Source organism: Martes martes (assembly GCF_963455335.1).
Source record: "Martes martes genome assembly, chromosome: 18".
In the NCBI taxonomy this organism is placed as follows: Eukaryota; Metazoa; Chordata; class Mammalia; order Carnivora; family Mustelidae; genus Martes; species Martes martes.
In genome coordinates, this window is record NC_137906.1 from 32,316,903 (window position 1) to 32,331,832 (window position 14,930).

Sequence of the window (14,930 nt, forward strand, 5' to 3'; positions counted from 1 at the left end):
GTTTTCTTTCGTTTCCATAGGAATGCCTCTCGTGTCACATCTGATGACTTGGACCTCAGGCCTCACTTTGGCACACCGCCTCCTGAGACGAGTGTGGGTGGACAGAATGTGAGCCCTGAGAGTGGTTCAGTGAGATACAATTACCTACCCACTCAACGGCTGGATGGTGAAATTTCTTGGAGAAGTTTGAAAGGTGGGACTGACCGTAGGGGAGCCATCTTTGCCATCCCAAACTGTGTCTCTTGGGCATATGGATAGTTTAGGCTTGTGACTTTTTTTTTTAAGATTTTATTTATTTATTTGACAGACAGAGATCCCAAGTAGGCAGAGAGGCAGGCAGAGAGAGAGGAGGAAGCAGGCTCCCCGCTGAGCAGAGAGCCCGATGCGGGGCTCGATCCCAGGACCCTGGGATCACGACCTGAGCTGAAGGCAGAGGCTTTAACCCACTGAGCCACCCAGGCACTCCTAGGCTTGTGACTTTTAAGAGACAGAAGGCTCAGGAAGAAATTCTGACCTGCCCCTTAACTGCCTGAAACAATTTAGAGAGAGGACTGGCTGTAGGAAGGAGCTGTCCCCACAGATAACTATAACATAATATGGACAAGGCGCCGTAGTCAAGCAGGAAGCTGGCCAGGTCTGCTGGTTAAAGACAAAGATGGATGGATTGATTGGTTTTTGATAGAGAGAGAGAGAGAGACCCCGAGTGAGAGCACAGGGAGAGGGGCAGAGGGACAGGGAGAAAGAATCCCAAGCAGGCTCCACGGCCCACACAGACCCCAATGTGGGAGTCCGTGTCATGACCCTAAGATCATGACCCAAGCCGAAATCAAGAGTCAGAGGCTAGGGGCGCCTGGGTGGCTTGGTTGGTTAAGATAACCAGGGTCCTGGGGTCAAGGCCCGTGTTGGGCTCCCTGCTTGGCAGGGGGCTTTCTTCTCCCTCTGCCTTGCACTCCCTCTGCTTGGGCTCGCTCAGTCGCTCTCTCTCTCTTAAAAATAGATGAATAAAATCTTAAAAAAAAAAAAAAAGAGGGAAGAGTCAGAGTCTTAGCGGACTGAGCCTCTCCGGTGCCCCCAAAGTGTGTTGGTTAAAATTCCTCTTGGTGTCCTACTGCTTCTGAGTAGCCCAGCCCACATTTACTAACCAGACATTCCCTTTTTTTCATCTTCCTGTGAATTGTCTTCCTTCCCTTGGGAGGCCCAGAGCCCTACCCCCTTCTCCTCATCTCTGGGTACCATCGAAGCTACCATTGCCTGATGCCCGTGGGCCTCCTACACTTCTAGGGCCCAGCATGACTGTAATGACACTTGACTTTCTTCTGTGACCCTGTCTCATGTCAGTTTAAACCAGCCAAAGAACCTCGAAGGGTACAGACAAAGAAGATGATTTTTGTCCCTTAATAAACACGGGCGAGCTTATCGAGAAGAACTAAGACTCTCGCCAGCCCCTGCTCTGGGAGAGCCAGCTGAACACTCTGCTGGATCCTTCCAGACCTTTACACACACGCGCGCACACACACACACACACACACACAGAGGCATGCACGCCGGCACAAGACGCACGTGAAGTTGGTTATCTTTAAAAAGACTAGATAAACATCTAATCAAATCTTCCCACCCAAAGAAGATGGGAACAGACGTTTCTCCAGAGAAGACATCCAGGTGGTTGACAGACGCACGGAGATGTTTCCCAACACTCATCATCAGGCAAAAACGAGGCTCAAAACTCCAGTGGGGGGTCACCTCGCACCTGCTGGAGCGGCTAGTGCGACAGACAGAAAAGGGACGACGAGTGTCGGCAAGCACGTGGAGGGAAGGGAGCCCTCGTGCGCCGCTGGTGAGAACGCAAACCGGCGTGGCCACTGTGGACAACAGTGTGGCGGGTCCTCAGAGGCTCAAAACCAGAACAACTACAGAATGTAGCTTCCCCAGTCCTGGATACCGAGCTGGGGAACAGGAAAACGCTCATTTGAAAAGATAATCTGTGTCCTCCTGTCCACAGCAGCGTGGTTGACAGTGGCCGAGACAGGAAGCAATGTAAGTGCCCGTTGGTAAACGGATAAAGAGGACGGGGGTGTACACATTTACAACAGGACGCGAGTCGGCCGGGAAAGGAGAATGAAATCTGGCTGTTTGTGACAACACGGATGGACCCTGAGTGCATTACGCTAAGTCAAATAAGTCTGAAAAAGACAAATGCCGTAGGAACCCACTAATTTGTGAAATCTGGAAAAAACCAAAAAGGCAAGCTCGTAGATACAGAGAACAGATCAGTGGCGGGGACGGGGGAGGGGGCGAATGGGTGCCGACTCCCAGGTATAAAACGAAATGAAACATATGTCCACACAAAGCCTTCAACGTAAATGTCCAAAGCAGGTTTATTTGAAACAGAATGAATCAGCGCCCTTAGAAGAAGGGCTTCCCCCCCACCCCCGCCCCAAGGCCACCAGAGAGCTCCCTCACAGTTTCTGCTGTGTGAGGACAGGTGAGAACACAGCCTTCATTCCAATGGTGTGTATCCTCTGCCCCCGGGGGGGTGGGACATCCCCTGCCGTCCCTTGTGTGTGGACTGGGTAGAGTGACCTCCTTCCAGACAATTTTGTCTCAGACGGGGTTGGCGGGGGGCGGGGAGGAAAAGAGTACCACGCTAGCGGAGAAGACTGCTGAGTGCGTCTCAGCCAGGCAGTCAAGGTCAATGCCAGCAGCAGTGACAAGTCCTCTCCAGAGCACGTGCCCTGGACAGCTGGACAAGGGCGCTTTCCTTTCATGGTCTTTCTCCTCAAACAGTCTCATCAGAAAAACATCAGACCAATCCTCACCGAGGCACAGGCCACGGAATATAGGACCGGTTCTCCCCCAGACCAAGACGGTCCTCAAAGACAAGGAAAAGTCTGAGAAACGCTCACAGCCCAGAGGAGCCCAAGGAGGTGTGGGATCCCCGAGGGACTCCTGGGACAGGAAAAAGGACAAGACGGGAAAACGAAGGGAACGTGAATCCTAAAGCACGAACTTTAGTTAATCATGCGTCAAAATTAGTTCATCAGTCGTGACAAATGCACCATCCCGGTAGAAGATGTTAAGAAGCGAAACCGGACGTGACCCCCTGAATTGGATCGTGGAAGGAAAACTTGCATGAGTGGGATAATTGGTGAAGTCTCAGGAAATGTCTGGAGTGGGTTAAATACAGGGTTGCTTTTGGAGTTGTGACCGACGTGCCAAATGACAGATCACATCAATATCAATCAAGTGGGGGAAACTGGGTGAGGGGTATATGGGAAAGGTAATTGACGAACGCACTTTTTCTTCTGGGGAAATTGTGGAAAGCCAGTTACAATAATAAGCTCACAGATAAATGGGATCACGGCACAACAGCAATTGCTCGGCTCCTACGGTAATGGGTAATTCTTTCCCATTGTTTTTCTTTTTCTGATCATGGAAATAACTTGTTCGACCTTCAGCAGTGCCTTGGCTCTGAGGTTTAAGAATACGGAACCATACGAAAACGAATCAAAGAGAAAGAGAAGCTTAGCCATAATGCCACTCCCCACGGCTAAGTCAATGTATTAAATTCTGGACTTTCCCCTGAGCCTGTGCAATCACTTATATTTACATTTTAATTTTTTTAATTTTTTAAAAGACTTTCTTTATTTGACAGACAGTAGGCAGAGAGGCAGGCAGAGAGAGGGGGGGAAGCAGGCTCCCCGCTGAGCAGAGAGCCCGATGTGGGGCTTCATCCTAGGAACCTGAGATCATGACCTGAGCCGAAGGCAGAGGCTTAACCCACTGAGCCACCTAGGCGCCCCTATATTTACCTTTTATACGGGCAAGAGACGAGGCCCTACATTTCAGTAACATGGTCACTGTGGATACACTGTGGACTTCTTTCTGCGTCAAGGTCACCCCTGCACGGTGCTCTTTGGGTTGGCTGGGGAGCCTGCTCTGCAAGACGGACGGAGCGACTCAGTGATCATTCCCTTTAGACCTGAAGTCATTGCCAATTTTCTCTCCACCATCCACACCTTTATGAGCACATGTGAGAATTTCTGCAGGACAGATGCCCGGCCACAGATCTGTGCATGCCATGGCACCGTACTGCCAAATTGCCCTGACTGTGCTCAGAATTGGCCGGCTTGGGGCACCTGGAGGGCTCAGTCGGTTAAGTGTCTGCCTTCAGCTCAGGTCACGATCTTGGGATCCTGAACTTGAGTCCCGCATTGGGCCCCCTGCCTCTACAGTTCCCCCTTCTTGTGCTCTCTGTCAAATAAATAAATAAAATCTTATTAAAAAAAAAAAAAAAAGGAAGAACCACCTGCCTCTACAATGCTCAAAGGTAGCTGGGTTGCGAGAGCGCCCCACGCCTGCCTTCGCCTCTTTTTGGTGACGTCTGCCCTTGATGGAGGCAGCTGTGGGTCGCCATTGTGACATCACAGGTGCGGGGGTGGGACAGGACACCTCCTCAGGGGACAGTACGGGATGTCCCTCTGGATTCAGCATGTGTTTGCGATGGCAGGAGTCTTGGCAATCGGTGCTGTGTTTCTCGGCCTGGGTCCATACCCGGCAGAACTGGGGCAAACGGGCTGGGAACGGGTGCCTGACGTGTCCAAAATCACACTACGGTACCATGACTCCGTGGTTGGAAATTGACAATAAAAGCGTGTAATCGTAAAAGCATCCGTGTACCGTTCATTTCTTCATGCGACAAATAGTAGGGTTTCTGTTACGTATTGGTTACTGTCCGTAGGAGGACTTGCTACGGTGACCGAGAATTCCCTCCTGAGCTCACAAACTTAATTTCACTCGGAGACACAGAGCACGGTAAGCATTGGGTAGCGGCAAGTGCTACTTCCTTCAGGGTAACAGCTAGCCGTACTAACGAACTCCAACATTTCAGACTCCAGACAAGGGCTAATGGTCCCTTTCCTTCCCAGGGCTTATTTCTGTAGCGATTAGATTTAACACGTGTCTCGCCCACAAAACTGGAAGGTCCTCTTTGGGTTCCAAGCTTTTCCTGTCCCCCTGCCAAGCCTTCCCACCAGCGGACCACCCCGACCTGTCAAGTCAAGGGCCTCCTCAGAGCGGCCCTACCCAGACGTCCCGGTGCCCGAGTTTCCTGCCAGCCACTCTGCCTGCCATTTCCGTGTGTATTTGCACTCAACGTCAGAGTCTTGGGCTCATTGAATGATTCACTTGCATGCTGTCTGCCCCAACGAGAATGTAAGCTTCTTGGGGTCAAGAACTCCCATCTCTCTTGCTCCCGCTGTAGTCCCACTGCCCAGAATTGTGCCTGGCACACAGTAGGTGGTCATTAAAAACCCCAATGAATGAGTCATCCGGTCTCTATGGCTCAAACTTCTCATCCCTCATCAGAACCCATAGCAACCCGCCATCTCATGGGGGATCCTCTGGGACGGCGCAGGTTACCTTTACAAAGTAGTAAGAGTTACGAAACTGGATGTATGCACACACCGATAAATGAAGAGGCACTTCGGACTTACTGTGCGCCAGGTGAGCAACTCTGAGTAGCTCTGTGGATTTCAGCTTCAAGGTCACGGTTTTCCCACCTTGATGTGGCTTGGGGAGCAGGGATCTGGAAGCTTCCAGCCACATCCCGTCTGAGGCAAAAAGCACTAACTATCCACTGGCCCCTTTCTTCCTCTGGAGAGCCCAGCTTTATCCCAAGGGGCAGTGGGTTCCTGAAGTAAGACAAAAAGAGCAGAAGGGAAGTTGCTGGGGGTTAGGGTGTCTGGGAAAGCTCTTTATAGGATAATGACTCCTTTTGCACCCCACCCCCTCCTCTTCTTCCATCCTGCTTGCACAGGGCACAGGGTTGAATTTCCAGCAGGGCTGAGGCTAGCCCTAGTGTGCTTTTGTTATGATTAGAAAAAGACTTCCACTGTGAGCAGTCAATTAGAAAACAGCTCCTGTGGGCAGAAGCCTGCCTGTGGGTGCTGGGCCTGGCTTGGCAAGCAAAGCACAGGCTGGGTTTCAGTTCCCATTCAGCCCCCTGGCTGGGAGCTTTGAGCAGTACACGAACTACACAACTGTCCATGGCAGCCCTGATTTTGGACGAGGAGGCAACCTTAAGAATGGAAAACACTTGCTGAAGCCAGGCCCTTCAGAAGGGTGGAGTTCCTGTACCAACCTTGGAAAACCTTCCTCCTAACTTCTTTTCCTTTTTTTTTTTAAGTAGTTTTAATAATTTATTTGGAAATCACTTCAAAGTTATATAAAAGTTGCAAAAACTATACAAAGAACTCCTCTTCAGCCAGACTGGTGTAGTGTTACCCTCCCTCCCCTTCTGCCCTCCCTCCCCCTCTTTCCCTAAGTAGATACACACTTATTGCTACTGTTTCTTTCTGAATTGCTTGATGGCAGCTGGCAAAATCACTCTTACCATGCCTAAATACTCTGGCATGTGTGTCCCCAACACAAGGACAGGATCTGCCAAAGCACCTCTGACTTCTTCAGTAAAACCTCAAACTCTCATCCAGAAGTCAGTTCAGTTTTCGGTTGTAACTAATCACCTCTAATTCTAACTGCTACTCTCTTTATCCCTAAGACTCGCACAGGGCGTGGGAACGATGACAGAGAGCTGGGCTGGCTGTCTTGCCCAAGCTGGCCCGTGCTCCCTGCCCCGACCACAGGGGTCCCTCTCCGATTCCACACATGTGCCAACCAGCTCTCAGCATCGGGACTTTTTTTTCCCCAACTGTGGTGAAATTCACATAACAAAATGCACCATTTTATTTGTTCATTTCACGGACAGAGAGCACAAGCAGGGGGAGCAGTAGAAGGAAAGGGAGAAGCAGACTCGCCGCTGAGCAGAGAGCCTGATGCGGGGCTCCATCCCAGGACCCCGGGATCGTGACCAGAGCCGAAGTCAGTTGCTTAACGACTGAGCCACCCAGGCGCCCCCAAAACGCACCATTTTGAAATGAAGAGTTCAGGGACATTTAATAAGCTCACACTTTCATCGCCCCAGAAAGAAGCCCTGTGCCCACTAGGCGGTCCTTCCTCATGTCCGCACTCCCCAGCAGCTCCCCGCCTCCACCGCCATGGACTGGTGTATCTACGGATTTCTGTCTTCCGGACACTTCGTATAAACGGGAACCATGCTATGTGCTGCCTCAGAACTTTGCAGCTGCTGTTCCTTGCCCCCCGCATGCTTTTCCCTCCTCCGACCTTGACTCATCCCTTAGGAATTCCCTTCACCAGAGCTTCCTTAGGCAGCCTTCCTGGCACCTCCTGGAGGTCAGGCCCTCCCCAAACTCTCACACCCTCAGAAACCTGCCCCCGCCCCCCATAAGTGGCCCTTAGAGTTTTTCACAATTTCAATTCCTCTGTGTGGTTATTTCATTCCTACTTGCTAGAGTTCAGTTACAAAGCTGATCAGGTAAGAACATGTCGGTCTTACTTGTCCCTGGATGCCAGGGCCTAGCCCAGAATCGGGCACCTAGTAGGGAGGTGTGCAACAATTTTGTGTTCTGAGCGTGTAGCTGAGTGAGGGACGGACTGGAAGCCCTTTGCAGAGAGGCCCCTTCTTGTCTCCTCTGGGCTGGTGACCTGGTCGGGGGCGGAGGTCCCCACCTTGAGCCGAACGGCCGCACCCGGTCCCCCCCCAGGGGCCTCCCACATGCCCATATATGGACGCAATCAGGACCCCTGTGGCCTGGGCGGGGGGGGGGGGGGTGTCTGTGAGGTCCAGGCCTCTGCGACCTCACAATGCCCTGGGCCGCCCCCGTGTCTATAAGAGGCCCAGGCGTCAGCCCCCGGGCTCACAGCCCACAAAGTTCCACCTGCTCACAGGTTGGCTGGCTCAACCAAGGAGGTCCCTCTGCTCTGAGCATCCGGGCCGGTTCCATCCAGCACCATGGCCAGATACAGATGCTGCCGTAGCCACAGCCGGAGCAGATGCCGCCGCCGGAGGCGCAGATGCCGCAGACGGAGGAGGCGGTGCTGCCGGAGGCGGAGAAGGAGAGGTGAAGGGGCCCGGTGGGGAGCTGAGGGGGAGTCGGGTGGGTGCGTGGGGTCCCTGCCGTGCTGAACCTCCCTGTCTGTCCCCCTGGCCTGTCCCCCACGCCGCCGCCCACAGTGTGCTGCCGTCGCTACACCGTGAGATGTCGGAGAAGATGAACACACAGAAGGAACCGGTCCGCCGCACCCCTGCCTGCCGCGCCGCCAGCCGCCAAGACCCTCCTGCCGCCTCGTGACCATGCCACCGGCCCAATGACATGAACAGGAGCCTGCTAACCAACAATGCCGCCTGTCAATAAACGATGAAAAATCATTCTCGCCTCTTTGCCTTGAGGGGGCTGGAGGGAGGGAGGGCTGGGGGAAGAGGGGACACGAGTGCCTGCGGTCGGTGGCTCTTGGTCCAAACTCCGCACTCTGTTCTGGTCACTGCATCTTACCCCTCCCCCTGCCCCCGTGTCCCCTCCATAACCACCCCTTTGGGAGCCCTAACCCCGGGGTGCAGGTGGCACAGGAGCTGGGGCCTCTCCCCAGCGGTGCTCCATGACTTCTTGGGGACAGCTTGACATGGGCCAGAGAAACGGGCTCAGGGCTGGCTCCCCGCCCCCAGAGAACCAAGGAAACCTTTACCAGCTCAAGCTCTGGTTCTTGTCCATATCCCACTACTTCCCCCACGTGCCCACCTCGGTTTCTTTCCTGCGCTGAAAATACCTCCCCAGTGGAGGAAACTAGGTGACTGTCCCACCCTGCCTGCCCACCCGTCTGCTCCTCCCACGGGCCGCACGTGAGCCGTGGAGATGGTTCACGAGACTCGTGGACACGAGTCAAGTGGACCTCAAAGAGCCTGTCAATTACAATCCTTACATGGTGGCAGAACCCAGCCCGCAGGGCAACTCCTCAGAGACCAGGAGTTCAGGGACTCAGTGTCCTAAGGTGACAGGGCTCCTTAGCACCTCAGAAACGTCCCATGACTTCCCGTTCATCGAACATCACGGGTTCATCACACTGGGTTCTCGCATTGACCTTGCAAGACAGGAATAGATGACAGAGAACCCGCTTGCATGACCCCAATCACTAGATGGCTTCCAGGATGGCTGGGCACAAGCCCCCCTCCCCATCCCCCTGCAGCCGAGCAGACTTTTGTAAGTAGATCAAGCTCCAACCACGGAGACAGGGGTGATCCCTTCATACTAACAAGCGCCAACCTCAGGGGCACTAGTAGCCGCAGATCAATACTAGGGCAAAATTAACAAATTACCACACACTTCATTGCTGAAAACACAAATTTATTCTGTTTTGCAGGACAGGATTCCAAAATGGTTTGAAATCAAGGTGTGGGCAGGGCTGTGTTTCTCTGAGGGAGTATAATCGGTTTCCTTGCCTTTCCCAGATCCTGGAGACCCGCTGTGTTCTCTGGTTCACAGCCCCCATGTGACCCCACTGGACCCACCCATCACACATAAGGGAACCTCCACGGGGGAGACGCCTCATTCCATCTCCCCGATTCTGATTCTGGATTTTAAGGGGCTCATCAAAGGACCTCGAGGCCCAGGCGACAAGAAGACGGCCCCTTATTTGCAGAGTGACCTTGAGCGAGTCACACGACCTCCCCCATGCCCGTCTTCTGGAAAAGAGGAATTGTAGAAGGAGTGCACGTATGGAAAGTCCATGACCCAGCGCCTGGCCCTACAGTGACGTGTGAGGGGACTGGTCAGGCCAGGGTGAGGACAATGGTGGGGTGGGGCCCCCGAGTCATAGTGGGGGGCCCCCTTTATATACAAGGCCCCAAAAAGCTGCCCGGCAAACCAGACCAACGTTAAGAGCAGGAGCAGGTGGGCAGGCCTCAGCCCTCCTCCCCCACCCCCACGGCCAGCTGCAGCCTCAGCCTAAGCCCCCCGCCCCACCAGCACGATGGTCCGCTGCCGTGCACTGAACCCGAGTGAGCGTCCACAGCAGGGGCAGGGCCAGGGACAGCAGGGGGAGGGACAGCAGCAAGAGGCCCAGAAGCAAGCACAGGCACAGGCCCAGGAGCAGCCAGTGAACCAGGAGAACGTCCCGGTGGAAGGAAGGACCCACAGGGACCGCTATCACTACAGGCACAGGCACTGCTCCCGGAGACGGCGGTACAGGGTCCACAGGCGCCGGCGACGCTCCTGCTGCAGAAGGCGCCAGAGACGGGCTTGCAGGCGCAGGAGGCACCACAGAAGTCTGGCGCCCCTGGGAACACCCTCTCCCCACCGCCACCGCCACCACCGAGCCCCATCCCCGCGGCCTGGTAACCTGAACTCTCTCCCAAAAGGCTCCAGGAGGGTTGGGAGGAGGAGATACAGAAGGCGGCACTAAGCCTTCCTGGGGCCATTGAAGCCCCGGGTGGGATTTCGGGAAAAGTCACCCACCAAAGCACCACCTCATGAGGCCACAGCCATCCCCCTGATGCCGGATGCCAGAGCCCATCTCTGGACTAAAATGAGCAAAAGCCATCTGCCAAATAAAGCTTGAGATAATAAACTTGGCTGTCAAAGTCTCCTCTTCGTCGACTAAATCCCATACCATGCCGGCAGGTCGCCCCGTGACACTGTGGGTGCCCTCCCTCACCCAGAGCCAGGGTTTCCTGCTGGGCCTCGCTATTCCATCTTCACGACTATTCGGGGGTGCTGGGTAGCTGGGGAAAGTCTGAATTGTACCGAGATGGACAGCAGGTCTGGCATGCTCCAGCAGCATGAAGGGACCCAAAGCCCTTTGCTGGACGGAATGGGCCTGGTGCACTATCTGAGGTCCTGCATTAGCGCACACAAATTTTAAGGTCCTGTCAGCAGGCCATGCTCTCTCTGGAGGCTCCAGGACAGAACCCGTTCCTGCCTCTGCAGTGAAGCTCCTCTAGTGTTCTCATCTCTGCTTCTGTGAGCACACTGCCCTCCCGTGTGAAATCCCGAATCCCTCTGCTGTGAGTGCATTAAGGGCCCACCCAGATAAGCCGGGCTGGTCTCCCCACCTCAAGAGCCCTGGAGAGTCATTATTCAGCTGACCACGGCCACCAAAGATTTGGGGCAGAAAATTTGCAGGAAACCTAAGTGCTGACAAAGCATCCCTCCCATGCTGAAATTGTGTAGTCCAGGTGTGTGTCAGGAGACCTGTGATCCCCAAACAGGAAAGAGTTACTAGGGGTTTCTTTAGTTTTCCAGGAGCATAACTTATACATAGAGGACGAGTTTTCAGTACAACTATGTAGCCTCCCCCTCCGGCCCCCGGTCAAGAAACCAGACATTTCCAGCCCCTCCCCTCCCTTGTGCCAACTCCCCCAAAAGGAGTCACTCTTCTGACCTATCTTCACGTACTGTCGACAGCTCCCTTGGGCTGGGTATTTCTGGAACGTGGGAAGGAGTCTGTGGGCTCTCCTGCTTCTGGAAGTTCTACCCCAACTGTTATCCCAGCTAAAAGGGGAACTTTTGCCAGCACACATGAGGCCTGGCAGAGGAGGGAGCGCGGCCAGGCAAGGCGGCTGGCCTGGAATCCTCTTTCCCAGCCTGCAGGTGGTGGGAGCTCAGGGGGGCTGCTCTTGGTCGGGGTTTGAGGCAGGTGTTGGCCCCGGACTCAGGTATCCAAGGGTGGGGGTGGGGGGACTCCAGGGCCCCCTTTGTGAGGTCATCGCCCCGCCTGCTGTCCTCACAGCCCCTCCACTCCCCCCGCAGTGGCCTTCCTGCCCAGTCTGGAGAGGCAGCCAGAGCAGGCAATGGGTTCCCGTTGTGCCAAGCTCAGCACAGGCCACAGCCGGGGCCACGAATCGTCCATGAAGAAGCTCGTGGCCTGCGTGAGTCAGGATAACTTCTCCTTGTCATCCGAGGGTGAGGAAGAGGAGGAGGGAGAGGAGGAGGAGGAGGAGGAGGAAGAAGAGCTCCCAGTGCAGGGCAAGGTGCTGCTGATGGAATCCGAGCGGCAGGAGGAGGAGAGCGCTGAAGAAGATCCTGTGGCCCAGCAGAGCCCCAAGCCTGAGCAGACGCGCTCCTGACCCACGACGGTGGCCCAGGGAGAGGGACTTGCCACTGCTCCAGCGAGAAGAACTTTCAGAAAAGAGTCAATAAAAAGTCTCCGAGGGCTTCAGCTCTCCTGTGGTGCCGTGCATGTGTGTGTGTCTGCCGGGGGGCCCGAGGGGCAGGAGTCCGTGACTCCTGTTCCTGAGTTTCAGCCACAAGTTCTCACGAGGCCCACCCCCATGACTCGTCAGCCACCCTTCCCTGCTTCAGGGGCTGGGGAATGTGGTAGCCCCAGCTGGGAGTCTGGGGCGGGGGGAGGATGGAGAGTCCTGAGTCTGGGCAGATGCAGGCGGGGAGCACCCAGGGGCCCAGTGAGCTTGGGAGCGCCACAGACCCGGACTCCAATTTCTTTCTGCTAGCTGTGTGACCTTGAGCAAACCACTGTCCATCTCTGAGCCTCAGCCTGCCCACCCTGTTGAAGGCTGAGATTGACCGCAGCCTCGCACGTTAGTCGTTTGGGAGAAGTAACCACGGGGTGGGGGGATCAGGCCCCGCACAGCGGAAGTGCTGCTGGTGTCCCTCAGGGCCCTGGTCTGGGGTCAGAGCACACGGAGGGGACTCAAGTACTCTGCTACCAACCTCAGTCAAGGGGACAGCCTGGGCCACAGCCGGCCCCCCGCCAGAGGCTCACTCCTGCCTTTATCAAGGGGTCTAGCTAACACTGCCCTCATCACAGCAACGGGCAGCAGGAACCCAGAGACACGACGGGGCCCTGCGTCCACTCACTCTGGCCTTCGAGAAGCCTCAGACTGTGTCTGTGGCCCTTCCTTCCCCAGCTACCTTGACCGTCCCCTTCCCCAAAAGAAAAAACAAACGCCTTCTCCATTCCCCGGCCTTCCCCCAGTGTCCCAAGCAACGGCCACCTGGGCCTGAGAAGGATCCTGATCGGGGCTGCTGGGGAGGGGGGTGCAGGGGACACAGTGTTTCCAGGGGAGCCTCCGTTTCTTGGAGAGCTGTACGTGAGGGTAAGGAGAGGCCCTGAGTTACTCCGAGAGGAGGCCGCCACTGAGGCCTGCGGCAGGTGGGGGGCAGGCGGCGTCTGAAGGGAGAGGCCCGGCTGTGGCTTGGTGGGTCGGAGTGCCCACCCACTCATTTGCCAGCATTGGTAGAGGCCCTGATGTAAGCCAGGCACGACGGGCCCTGAGATCAACCAAACACTGTCTCTGTCCCACTGTGCCCTGGAGGGTGGGGATGGGGGCAGTCTGCCCCGGTGGGTGGGAGGGTGGGGAGCAGAGGATAGCGGGTAGGATAGGGGGAGGGAGAGTGGGGGAGGGTGGGGGCGACGGTCCAAAGACCCAGAGAGGGTCTTCACAGAGTGGCCCAGCTGCGATCCCCCGACCGGCCCTGTGGAGCCCACACAAGGCCAAGCCGTTGGAACAGAGCCACACGCACCTTCCGTAATCCCCATGGGTCCCTTTGTGACTGAAAGGAGGGAACGGAACGGGCCAGACCTGGATTTGAATCCTGGCTCTGTCCGCTGACGAGCTGGCCACTCGCCTTCTCTGAGCCTGCTTCCCCTTTGTAAGATCTAATAATCACACCTGCCTCCCAGGGTGCGTTCATCTTTTACAGCTGCTAGAACAAATGATCACAATTTTGGTAGTTTAAGGCAAGGGGAATGTATTCTGACCCAATCTTGGAGGCCAGAAGCAGGTCCCCGCTTCCTCTGGAGGTCCTAGGGGAGATTCCTTCCTGCCTTGGCCCCTCACGGTGGCCCCGGGCCTACCTTGGCTTATGGCCACGTCACTCTAATCTCTGCCTCTGCCCCCACGTGGGCTTTCTCCCTGTGTCTTGTCTCTCATAAGGACACTTGTCACCGGATTTGGGGTCCACCTGGATAATCGGGGATGCTCTTGAGATCTTTAATTACATCTGCAAAGATCCTCTTCCAAATACTCTATCTGTGAGGCTCCAGGGGCTGGGACACAGATGTATCTTTGGGGGCCCCCCAAGCAGCCGCCCACACAGAGTTCCTAGGAGGCTTGAGGCCAGAGCTGCCAAGACAGGGTGGGGCCCGGTGCCAGCCACACAGAAAATGCTCCGTCGGTGAGACCAGTGTTCCCCATGACCAATGGGGAGTACTTACTACTGACCGACAACAAAAGCAGGTCGTAGCAAAGCCTCACAACGAGAGGCAAAGTTGTGCATGAACGAGAGAAGTAGAGGCTGGCTGGGGGACGCGAGAGGGAGTCCCATGGCGGGGGAAAAGTGGGAGGTACTAGCTGAGCGGCCAAGAGCTAAGCCCTTGTAAGGGCTTTGGCCAAGGAGTGGGGAGAGGAGGGCGGCCGCAGACGGAGCACTGGCAGCTCCGATGGGGCCATGAGCAAACACAGGTGTGGGCTTTCTGCTCCAGAAGCTGGGAGGTCTGAGCGGGGCCAGGGTGGTTCCAGCTGTATGGCAGGGCTCCACCAGCAAGGAGGGGAGCAGGGTGGGTAGGCGGGAATCAGGAGAAACGCAGGCTTGTGGCGGTGTCCTGGGGCTCGCCGCGCACCTCAGGCTCGGAAAAATACCGTGAAGGAAGGAATGCCGTCCTTTTGTTGGATAAGGAAACTGAGCCTTGAAAACCAAAATACTCTACCCACAACTGCACATCAGTGCAAACTGGGGTTTGAACTCAGCTCTAAATCCTCTAGCTTTAAATTTTGCTGGGGAGGCGAGTTCGCCAGGCAGAGCCTGGGACCACCCATCAGTCTGCCAGTGACTGTCGTCCAACCCACTCAAGGTCCACCTACCCAGCCACCTGGCTGACCCACGGCTTCCACGCCACATGGGGGGAGAAAGGAGACGCACTGGGGATGCTTAGACAAAGGGTATCGGGCTCTTTCTGGGGGCTGGCCCCGAGCCAGCCGCTGGACGTCGCTTCTCTCTTTTAAATCACCCCACGGGCTCGGAGCCAGGCGTTCTTATTGTCCCCGTTCTACAGAGACAGGG

The 14,930-nt window shown here is 55.6% G+C and overlaps 2 protein-coding genes across 2 annotated transcripts; both read left to right on the forward strand.

Annotated features, from left to right (window-relative positions):
• Window positions 1-7,867: 7,867 nt before the first annotated feature.
• On the forward strand, window positions 7,868-8,130 carry PRM1 (protamine 1; the record flags this gene model as incomplete). The annotated part of the gene is made up of 2 exons (XM_080830948.1): window positions 7,868-7,976; window positions 8,090-8,130. The coding sequence occupies 2 exons, from the start codon at window positions 7,868-7,870 to the stop codon at window positions 8,128-8,130; spliced, it is 150 nt and encodes a 49-aa protein (XP_080687074.1).
• A 3,568-nt stretch (window positions 8,131-11,698) lies between these two features.
• PRM3 (protamine 3) lies at window positions 11,699-11,974 on the forward strand (the record flags this gene model as incomplete). The annotated part of the gene is made up of 1 exon (XM_080831103.1): window positions 11,699-11,974. One exon carries the CDS (start codon window positions 11,699-11,701, stop codon window positions 11,972-11,974), a length of 276 nt encoding a protein of 91 aa, XP_080687229.1.
• Between the last annotated feature and the right edge of the window lie 2,956 nt (window positions 11,975-14,930).